General features: G+C 49.5%; 2 protein-coding genes across 4 annotated transcripts in view; one reads left to right on the forward strand and one right to left on the reverse strand.

Annotated features, from left to right (window-relative positions):
* The window catches only part of LOC108291733 (neuferricin), a 34119-nt gene extending 30599 nt beyond the window's left edge, over positions 1 to 3520 (reverse strand). For both annotated transcript variants that reach the window (XM_037732701.1, XM_017512185.2), the window contains exons 1-2: positions 3093 to 3520; positions 1801 to 1941 (exon numbers count right to left, since the gene is read on the reverse strand). In XM_037732701.1, the coding sequence (XP_037588629.1) occupies positions 1801 to 1941; positions 3093 to 3342 (391 nt within the window). In that variant the 5' untranslated portion in view covers positions 3343 to 3520. The remainder of the gene's footprint in view (positions 1 to 1800; positions 1942 to 3092) is intronic.
* A 524-nt stretch (positions 3521 to 4044) lies between these two features.
* ZZEF1 (zinc finger ZZ-type and EF-hand domain containing 1) overlaps positions 4045 to 11349 on the forward strand; it is a 132671-nt gene continuing 125366 nt past the window's right edge. The window contains exon 1 of one of the 2 annotated variants that reach the window (XM_017512181.2): positions 4045 to 4529. In XM_017512181.2, the coding sequence (XP_017367670.1) occupies positions 4176 to 4529 (354 nt within the window). In that variant the 5' untranslated portion in view covers positions 4045 to 4175. The remainder of the gene's footprint in view (positions 4530 to 11349) is intronic. The other variant, XM_037732700.1, reaches the window with a different exon arrangement.

The raw sequence follows: 11349 nt of genomic DNA on the forward strand, positions 1-11349 counted from the left end.
TCCTGACCTCAAGTGATCCAACCACCTCTGCCTCCTAAAGTGCTGGGATTACAGGCGTGAGCCAACACGCCTGGCCTGGACTCCATTCTTTTTTTTTTTTTTTTTGAGACAGAGTTTTGCTCAGCTGCCCAGGCTGGAGTGCAGTGACATGATCTCGGCTCACCGCAACATCGCCTCCCAGGTTCAAGCAATTCTCCTATCTCAGCCTCCGTGGTAGCTGGGATTACAGGTGCCCACCATCACGCCCAGCTAATTTTTGTATTTTTAATAGAGACAGGGTTTCACCACGTTGGCCAGGCTGGTCTTGAACTCCTGACCTCAAGTGATCCACCTGCCTTGGCCTCCCGAAGTGTTAGGATTACAGGCGGGAGCCACTGCAACCAGCTCTTATTCTCTCTATTGGGTTTTCTTTTATTAACCCAATAATGTTTCAACCTTGGCTTGGCAAGTTCATTGGGAAAGCGAAGAACCGAGCCCTCTGAAGCGCAGGTGAGCAGAGGCTAGTGCCTTCGATGGCAGGCAGGGTTGTGGTCTCAAGAATGCTCTTGGGCAGAATGAGAGAAAATGAAGAAAGGCAGAGGCCCACAATGGATGGACAAAAGCTTTGGATGTGACGAAGCAGCCTCAACTAACTGGATGTGGAGGGAGCAGAGGTGTTAATAAAAATGCCAAGGTCCTCAGAAAAGGCAGTTCAAGCAGTAATGACAGAAGCAGAAATTCAGAGGCGTTAAGGAGAGAATTCTTCCAAGCTAGACGTAGTTTGATGAAGTGACGATAGTTTTTCCTCAGGAAGTCAGTCATGTCCAAGTAGGACTCCAGTGAGAGGTAAGCGCTGCAGACAGATGGGAGAAAGGGGGACAAACATCCCAGCTGCGGGTGCTCGTGAAGAAATCTAGTGTTTAGTGTCTTTCGTTGTTGGTTTCCTTTTCTTTTTTTTTTGAGACGGAGTCTTGCTCTGTAGCCCAGGCTGGAGTGCAATGGTGCCATCTCGGCTCACTGCAACCTCTGCCTGCCTCCTGGGTTCAAGTGATTCTCCTGCCTCAGCCTCCTGAGTAGCTGGGATTACAGGTGCACACTACCATACCCAGTTAATTTTTGTATTTTTAGTAGAGATGGGGTGTCACCACGTTGGCCAGGCTGGTCTCGAACTCCTGATCTCAAGTGATCCACCCACCTCGGCTTCCCCAAGTCCTGGGATTCAGACGTGAGCCACTGCGCTGGACCTAGTGCCAGTGTCTTTAACACTCTGGTTTAGGGCACAGTTCAGTGTCTTCCCACTGGAGAAGTGAGTCCCTCATGTACCTGCAGTAAGTAGCAAGCAAGTGCAGTACCCTCCACAGAGGTCTGATGAGCATACCTCCCACCTGGGAAACAGCTTACTCCGGAAGCTGCTCTCCTCCCAGAGGACCAAATAAAAGGTGACTTGTCGAAACATACATTTAGGCGACACGCCTTCCCGGCTGCATGCTGAAGCCAGCTGCATGGAGCACAGTGAGACAGGGAAGCTGCCCTTCTGGAGCTCGTTGCTGAAGGATGGTGCAAGCCTCCACTGGCTGCACTGCAGCCAGGCCAAAGCACACAGCTCAGCAACCCTCTCCCACGGCCAGGAGTGGAGGAAACAGGTGCCCGTGCATCTCCTTCTGGACGGCTCAGCCCTTTGCTAACAACTCGAATTTAAAGTAAAAAAAATCCATGGCTGTTTTCCAGATTTTAACCCTGAGCCCAATCCCTAAAAAATCTCAGGCCCCTAAAAACATTCCAAGACAATCACATGACACGTATGAACTGTGGACTACTTACCAACACATACATAATTCTTCTCATAGAACGAAAGCCAACTTTGAAGTGTCAGCATCTCAGAGAATGACAAGTCAGATATATCATCCACAAGGCCTGCTTCAGAGTAGTCCCCAGTCACAAATGCTCTGGATGCATCTCGGCCTGTAGGAGAGAACTTTCCATCAGATCCAGTCGTAAATGGCTGACACTATACAAACTCAAGAATGGTTTTTTTTTTTTTGAGACAGTGTCTCACTCTGTCACCCAGGCTGGAGTGCAGTGGCACAATCTTGGCTGACTGCAACCCTGGCCTCCTGGGTTCAAGCAATTCTCCTGCCTCAGCCTCCCCAGTAGCTGGGATTACAAGCACCTGTCACCACACCCAGCTAATTTTTCTGAGATGGACCCTCACTCTGTCACCCCAGGCTGGAGTGCAGTGTCACAATGTTGGCTCACTGCAATTTCTGCCTCCCGAGTTCAAGCAATTCTCTGCCTCAGCCTCCGAGTAGCTGGGATTTCCGGCGCTGCCACCATGTCCGGCTAATTTTCCTAATTTTAGTAAAGACGGGGTTTCACCGTTTTGGCCTAGCTGGTCTTGAACCCCTGACCTCGTGATCCCCCTGCCTCAGCCTCCCAAAGTGGTGGCCAGGCTGTTCCTGAACTCAGGCGATCCGCCTAGCTCAGCCTTCCAAAGTGCTGGGATTACAGGTATGAGCCACTGCACCCAGCAAGACCAGCGCCTTAACCTCAATCTTTTCTAAGAAAGACAAACATGTGCATCTGTACTAGAAGCAAGAATGACTCAGACCAAATGTACTGCATGACGGGCCACAAAGGAATAAAGTACTGATACATGCTGACAAACCATGGATGAACCGTGAAAACACTATGCTAAGGGGGTGGGGTAAGAAAGATTACTTTGGATGCGGGCATAAGGAAGAGATGGGTGGAATCAGTAAGGAAACGGTGAGGGTAGGGGCGGAATCTCATTTATCTGTGCCCTGAGAGCACCCACAGAAGTCTGGGACAAAGCCCGTATCCTCGGGCTTCCGACGGTGGGTAATGGGTAACAAGAGACAGAAGACACGTTTCTCCACCAGCCACGCAGGGCGGTGGTGAATGACAGAGCTGGCCGTAGTCCCGACCGAGCCACAGAGACCAGAAGGATGGTGCAGCTCAGTCCTGCCCGCCGCGCGGGTTCGCTGGATGCGGGGTGGGGGGCAAGATACATGAAGTATGAATGAACCAACGACGCGCAGGTGGCTACTGGCTCGCGCCGGCGGAGGCCAAGGCCTGAGTAACGTCGCTGATACCTGCGAAGCCGCTGTAGTGGGACCCAGGCTCGTAGTGCCTCCGGCCGGAGGACACATCGTAGACACGGCCGAGCAACGCCAAGTAGAGGCCCGGGTCCCCAGAGCCGCCGCGGTAGCGAGACAGCTCCTCCGGTATGAAAAGGCGAACGCCAGCGCGGGGACCCCACCAGCCCGTAAGCCGTGCTGCCATCACCGCTGCTGCGGCTACGGCCAGGGCCAGCAAAACCCCGCGGCCTCCAAGCCTCAGCATCTCCACGACCGCACCCGCAGCGCACTTCCGAAGTTGCCGCCCCTCGGTCCAAAACTAAGATGGCGGAGACGCCGACCGTGACGTCATCGGCGCGCTCCCTCTCTCTCGGTCTCTGTATTCCTCTGTCTCTGGCGAAAAGCTCAGTCTGACTCCGACTTTTTCCTCGTACTTCCTTTTTTTTTTTTTTTTTTTTTTTCTTTTTTCCCTTTTTTTTTTTTTTTTTTTTTTTTAACAGAATTTTCGGTTTTGTCGCCCAGGCTAGAGTACAGTGGCCCAATCTCGGCTCACTGCCACCTCCGCCTCCTGGGTTCAAGACATTCTCCTGGGATTGCAGGCACCCGCCACCACGCCCGCCTAGGTTTTTGTATTTAGTAGAGACTGGGTTTCACCACGTTGGTCAGGCTGGTCTGGAACTCCAGACCTCTGGTGACCCACCCGCCTCCCAAAGGGCTAGGATTACAGGCGTGAGCCACGGCGCCCTGCCCTTTCTCGTACTTCTTGGCTTGCAGGCTGTCTGCCGAAACAAAGATGGCGGCAGCGGAGGCTGCGGAATGACGTAACGTTGAGACGGACTAGTCCTCTGGGAAATCCAGGTTGCTCTCTTCGCGGCCGCCTAGCTGTCGTGAGCTGCTAGAGACCGCCTACCTACGTGACGGCATCTTTGCGACAGCGGTCCTCGCTTGACGGCCAGGAAGCCGGAAGCCGCAGCCGCAGCCGCAGCCGCAGCCGCGGTCTCCTGCCAGTCCCCGCCCGCCGGCTGCTGTCGGAGGTTGACAGGTCGAGGCGGGGAGGCGGCAGCGGCTGCAGAGCCGGGCGCCCAAGACGGAGACCCCATGGGGAACGCTCCGAGTCACAGCAGTGAAGACGAAGCGGCAGCCGCCGGGGGCGAGGGCTGGGGCCCCCACCAGGACTGGGCCACGGTCTCGGGCACGACCCCCGGCCCGGGCCTCGCGGCTCCGGCGCTACCACCCGCCGCGGCGCTGCTGGAGCCGGCCCGGCTGCGGGAGGCGGCCGCTGCGTTGCTGCCCACACCCCCCTGCGAGTCGCTGGTGTCGAGGCACCGCGGCGCGTTGTTTCGCTGGCTGGAAGAGCGGCTGGGGCGCGGCGAAGAGTCTGTCACTCTGGAGCAGTTCCGGGAGCTGCTGGAGGCTCGCGGAGCCGGCGGCTCTGGCGAGCAGTTCGAGGAGGTCAGGGCGGGCCGGCGCCGGCGGGGGCGGGGGCGGGGCAGGGCGATCGCCCCCAGGGGACTGAAGGAAGAGGTGGGCGATTGCTTTGGAGAGGCCAGGCGGGGACCCTCACGAGGTGCTTCCAGCGTCTCAGCGGGCGTTTGGTTGGTCTCGAGCCTGTTAGAGGTGTGGAAAGCCCGGATTAGGCCGTCCTTGCTCGGAAGAGCTGGACAAACCCAGATATGTCTGTGTCTGTTGTAATATACAGGCATTTGTGCAGCTGACTGGCGCTGCTCTCTGGAGATCTTTTATCGGGTTCTAGAACAGTTTGAAAAGAGATATAAGGATAGGAGGAGTGGCGGTGAAAACCATCTTGCTATATTGGCCTGTCCGGGTTTTTGGACAGCAGCTTCCGAATTCATTGTGGGCACCGAATAAAATGTGAAAGACAGCACATACTGGAAAGGCTCACCTTCTAAAACCCATCCTCCTCACGCAATAACTAGCTTTTCCAAAATACACATTGGTTTGTAGATCTTTAAAGAACCATATATTAGACTCATTTAAACTTTCATGGGCTCTGAAACTGATAGGCAAATACCAGGTTTCCTGTGAATACTTGTAATTATATAGTTTTCATATATTCACCAAGATCATGTCTGCTAAATCATTAAGAAAGCAAATTGGGCCGGGCGCTGTGGCTCACGCCTGTAATCGTAGCACTTTGGGAGGCCGAGGTGCGTGGATCATCTGAGATCAGGAGTTCAAGACCAGCCTGGCCATCATGGTGAAACCCCACCTTTAAAAAAAAAAATGCAAATTGATTTGGTAGCAAAATATTTTCTTTGGAAGGCGTCTTGGGAATTACCTCTACTGGGCACTTAGAGTCAAGAAGACTGATCCATGGTTACCCAGTGAATCAGTAAAACTGAGACTGTCGCTTAGAGTGCTTGCTTTTTTTTTTTTTTTTTCCTTCAACTTTTATCTTAAATTCAGGCGTACATGTGCAGGATTTGGATTTGCATATATGTTACATAGGGAAACGTGTGCCATGGTCGTTTACTGCACAGGCCGCCCCATCACCCAGGTATTAAGCCCAGCATCCATTAGCTCTTCTTCCTGATGCTCTCTCTTCCCCCACTCTTGCCCTATTTCTTGTTTATAATATTTCACTACCTCCTTCCTAGGATCCTATTTCTTTTACCTCTACAATATGACAAAAGTGCTGCATTTGTGAAAATGAGTTAGACATGTAGAACCTTCAGTGGCCGTGAAGGGTGAGGACATAGAGCAGTAAATCAGCAGGAACTTGCAATGCCTTTTTTTTTTTTTTTTTTTGAGACAAGAGTCTCTCTCTTGCCTAGGCTGGAGTGCAGTGGTGCGATCTCCACTCACTGCAATCTCCATCTCCTGAGGTCAAGCGATTCTCCTGCCTCAGCCTTTAGAGTAGCTGGGACTACAGGCGCATGCCACCATACCCGGCTAATTTTTGTATTTTTTTTTTTTTTTTTTTTAGTAGAGATGGGTTTTCACCATATTGGTCAGGCTGGTCTTGAACTCCTGACCTCAGGTGATCTGCCCACTTTGGCCTCCCAAAGTGCTGGGATTACAGGCGGGAGCCACCACACCTGGCTTGTAATGCCTTTGAAAGGTCCTGTTCGCTTTAAAATCAGGGGCTTTTAAAATATTTTAAGAATGTCTTCCTGTACATGGCCAGAATTCAGATAATGTAGTTTGTGTGTTTCTTATGTTTTCCTTAAAAAAAAAAAAAAAAAAGTACCTTTAAAGCATCCCAGCCCTGAAAAATAATAGTCATGGCCAGACACGGTGGCTCACACCTATAATCCCAGCACTTTGGGAGGCCAAGGTGAGCAGATCATCTGAGGTCAGGAGTTCGAGACCAGCCTGGCCAATGTGGTGAAACCCCATCTCTACTAAAAATGCAAAAATTAGCTGGACATGGTGGCAGGTGCCTGTAATCCCAGCTACGTGGAAGACTGAGGCAGGAGAATGGCTTGAACCTGGGAGGCAGAGGCTGCAGTGAGCCAAGATTGTGCCATTGTACTCCAGCCTAGTGACAGAACAAGACTCTGTCTCAAAAAAAAAGTCGGCCGGGCCCGGTGGCTCACACCTGTAATCCCAGGACTAGGAGGCCGAGGTGGGAGGATTGTGAGGTCAGGAGTTTGTGACCAGCCTGACCAATGTAGTGAAATCCCGTCTCTACTAAAAATATAAAAATTAGACCGGCATGGTGGCTCACACCTGCAATCCCAGCACTTTGGGAGGCTGAGGTGGGGGGATCATGAGGTCAGGAGATCGAGACCATCCTGGCCAACATGGTGAAACCCCATCTCTACTAAAATACAAAAAATTAGCTGGGTGCACCTGTAGTCCCAGCTATTTGGGAGGCTTAGGCAGGGGAATTGCTTGAACCCGGGAGGCTGAGGTTGCAGTGAGCTGAGATTGGCGCCACTACACTCTAGCCTGGTGACAGAACAAAACTCAATCTCTTAAAAAAAAAAAAAAAAAAACAATTAGCTGGGCGTGGTGGTGCACTCCTGTAATCCCAGCTACTCAGGAGGCTGGGGCAGAGGTTGTAGTGAGCTGAGATTGTGCCATTGCACTCCGGCCTGGGCGACAAAGCAAGACTCCATTAAAAAAAAAAAAAAAAGTCATATTAGTGAAAGATCTACTTTTTTAAAAGGTTTCCGAGAAAACACATAGCACCTTCCCTCTCGTGTCTACGTGTATTGTGAAAACATGAAGTGGTAGTGGAAAGAACCACGCAGATTTGTTCAAGAAGTTGGCGCTTTGCAGATTTGTGCAAAGGCAAAGGGAGAGAAACACAATTTACACTGTGAGAATCTGACAGAAGTAGAACTTGATATAGAGTTCACAGGAGTCACTTTATATAAGGTCAAGACATACTCGAGGTGTGGTCCAGAACACTAAAGGGTTGTGGCATTATTGTTCACTAAGCAAATGTTTATTGGGCGTATATTGAGTGCCGCTCACTTCGATGACAGTGGACAAAGCAGATACTTGCTCTTAAAGAGTATGTAGTGTGGTGGAAGAGACAGGTATTAACCCAGTAATTATAAGATGTGAGTGTTAACCAAGGGAGGGCATAAGGAATAAATAGCAAGTGTATTTAACCTCATCTAGGGCTCAAGCAAGACTTACCTGAGAAAGTAACATTTCAGCCCACAGGTGAATGGTGAAAGCAGACAAGGCACAGGAGGTAGTAACAGTGTTTCAGGCAGAAGAAATTGTATCCACGAAAGTCCAAAGTTCATAGAATCTGGAAGAAGATTGGTATGGTTTATCAGGGATAGACAAAACTATTTCAAGGGACGGAAAACCTAATACACCAGTGATTTTTTTTGTTTTTTTGTTTTTTGTTTTTTTTGAGACAGAGTGTCACCCTGCCACCAGGCTGGAGTGCAGTGTTGTGATCTCAGCTCACTGCAACCTCCAACTCCCAGGTTCAAGCAATTCTGCCTCAGCCTCCTGAGTAACTGGGATTACAGGTGTGCCACCATGCCCGGCTAACTTTTGTATTTTTAGTAGAGTTAGGGTTTCACCATGTTGGCCAGGCTGGTCTTGCTCTCTTGACTTTGTGATCCGCCCACCTCAGCCTCCCAGAAGTGCTGGGATTACAGGCAGGAGCCACCATGCACACCCGGCTTATATTGCTATATTTTAATGCAAGGTGAAGGGTTTGTGAAATAATTAAATGTCTTTATAGTAGCAACTAAAATGAGAAGTTGTTTCCTTCACTTTTATAAGAGCTAACGTGGTAAACAGATAATCGTTGGTGTGTGTGATTTCTTAGAATGCTAGGCGTTTCCTAGTGTTCCGTGTTTGTTCTTTGGCTTCCTAACTTACACTGCCGTTCGCATCCATACAGCTGTCTTGCTTTCACGTTCCTGTGAACTCAGTTTCTTAGGAGGTGTTATAAGGAAGTTCTGGCCGGGCATGGTGGCTCATGCCTGTAATCCAAGCACTTTGGAGGCCAAGGCGGATGGATGACCTGAGGTCAGGAGTTCAAGACCAGCCTGACCAATATGGTGAAACCCCNAATATGGTGAAACCCCGTCTTAAAAAAAAAAAAAAAAATAGTTCTTGGAGTTGGATCATGGACCAAAGTCTGAAACATTATCGTTTTATAGTACACACACCTTTTCTCGTTGTAGGCGTGGTCCAGGGAGAAGGGACTCTGTAGTTAGCTCACAGGGAGCAGTATTTAATTAACTCCCATGTAGAGGGGAAAATAGAATTAAAATTAAGTTCTTATTTCACAGCAGAGATTAGAGATTAGATATTTAATACTGTAAGAGTACGCTTCTAGAAAATCTATGGCAGAAAAAAACATGCTGAGCACAGGATGATAACAGATGGCCTTAAAGTGAAATTTCATATGAATAGCTCCTACTTTATGAATTTGCCACATTAGCTTTGGTGCCTACTTTGTGAAATTCATGGGGTTGCAAGTTCTAAGGGAAGGGCCTTTTTGATTCATCTGTATTCATCCTCTTAGCACAGTGCTGAGTGGTTGCCGGTGCTCACTGTGATTTAGGAAACTAAGTTGTAGTCCACACACACTCAAACCTCAGATTTTATATTCAGTCTGTAACCTCTTAATAATAAAATATTTCTTGATGTAGTTAAATAGAGTTTTTGTGAAAACTGTAAAAGGTTCTTAGTCACTTTTAGGTTTACAGGAAGTTTAGAGAAAAGCCCTATGTCCATCTTCAGATTATTATGTGAAAAGTATTAATCAACTCATTTAGAATGGTTTTGAACCCAGGAATTGTGCCTGTAGGAATATGCAGATGTGATTCTCTGCCCTTTTAAGACAGCAGACAGTGAGAGCTGTGTGTGCACCATAAAGCTACAGTGGACTGCCGGCGTTTCTTGCCCTCGGCTCTCCACTACCCAAGGAACCAAGTACTCATTACCTAACTTACCTTCCCCCTGTCCCCCCACCACCCCCACAACCGCACGCGCGAGCACTGTGCTAGCTATGGGACGCCTGCTTGGTCGTATGTATGGACCCTGCCATCAGTCCTTGAGGATTCCCCACCTTGGCACCGTCCCCTGGTCAGCACCATGATTCAGATGGTGTCTCCGTAATGGTGTTCTCAGCCCTGTGCCCGAGGCTCGCGTTCCCTGTTCTGCGCAGGTCATTTGGCACTTAGAGCATACTGTCGGGCCTTGCCCTGCAGCCAGGTTGTGTGGCCGCCAGCCACCTGCCTGCCCAACCATTGCACACAGGAGGTCTTTGGTAAGGGATGGATGGCTGTTGATGGCGACGAGGCAGTGCAAGAAAGATCCTTGGTGATTGGAGATTATTTTCGCTTACTTTGGCTTTGTGTGCTTTGCTGTGGGGGAGTTAACGGTATTGGCGTCTTTGGAGAAATTCATGGTCTAGGAGAGCTATGGAGGAAAGGCCACAGCTCTTTGCCTCTCCCTGATTTCCAAAATCCCATCTCACCATGGTACTGCCTTGCTTTAGAAACTTCAGTGGCTCCCATTGCCTTCAGAACCATATCTGAAGAGTAGAGCAGCCTTGAGGCTCTTACACCTTCTACCCTTGTCTTGCAGTGCTCTTTAAGCAGCCCCTTTATTCTGCCGTTTCCCACGTACGTGGCAATTTTGTCCTTTGCTCTCCTCCTCCTCCTGTCTGCTCTTTGCTCCATCCTAAGCCTACTCCAATCTCGAGGACCACAAAGAAGCACTTACCAGCAGCATGGAGTCTGAGAAAGGCTTCACCGAAACAAGGCTTGAGAGGCTGGAAGAATTTGCCTGGCAAAGGAAGAAAGGGCTATTCCATTTGAAAGGCACAGCATGTGCAAATATACAGAAGTAAGAGGGCTTGGAAAATTTGGGGAATGATGCTTCAGCACCTGGTCTAGAGTCTGCCTGCCTGGGACTTTAGTACTCATTGCCTGCAGCCTGCCCTCCCCTCCCCCGAAAAGGGATCCCTTTCATAACATCCTGGGCGGATGTGTAGTTAGCCTGTAATGGCATCAGTTACGAGTCTGCTCATTCTGCTGTTCTTTAGACCGAGCTTGAGAATTGGGCCTCAAGCCAACCTGCTTGTGAGCAAATTCTAGTTCAGCATTCTCCAGCCAGGTGACTGGTCAACTTACTTGACCACTGTGACTCAGTTGCCTCAGCCATACAACAAGCTCAGTGCTCAGGAAGTGTTAGAATTGGTAGTGTTACTGTTTTCTATGGTTGTGGTTCAGTTCCAGGATGTTTATTCCGGCCTCTGTGTAACAGCTCTTTAAATACTTTCTTTTACACAAGGACATTCTTTTCTTTTTCTTTTTCTTTTTTTTTTTTTTTTTTTTTTGTGAGACAGAGTCTTGCTCTGTCACCCAGACTGGAATGCAGTGGTACAGTCTCGGCTCGCTGCAACCTCTGCCTCCCAGGTTCAAGCCATTCTCGTGCCTCATCTTCCCGAGTAGCTGGGACTACAGGCACCACATCCGGCTAATTTTTGTTTGTTTGTTTGCAGTTTTGGCAGAGCTGGGGTTTTGCCATGTTGACCAGGCTGATCTCAAACTCCTGGCTGCAAGTGATCCGCCTGCCTCGGCCTCCCAAAGTGCTGGGTAGACAAGGACATGATTACAGATGAATAACCTGAGGCCTTGGATAGGTAGATAGGTGACCCACGCAGTCAGTTAGCGGCAGAAATAAGATCAGATCCAGATTTTTTGACTGATGGAGTGTAAGTGTAACCACCAGGCAGCCTTCCTATTTAAGTGCATTAAGTCCTATTAAGTGCATTGTAGTCTAAGCTCACAATTCTGGTTTGTAGTTTTTTTTTTTT

Source organism: Cebus imitator, unplaced genomic scaffold, assembly GCF_001604975.1.
Source record: "Cebus imitator isolate Cc_AM_T3 unplaced genomic scaffold, Cebus_imitator-1.0 Scaffold464, whole genome shotgun sequence".
NCBI lineage: Eukaryota > Metazoa > Chordata > Mammalia > Primates > Cebidae > Cebus > Cebus imitator.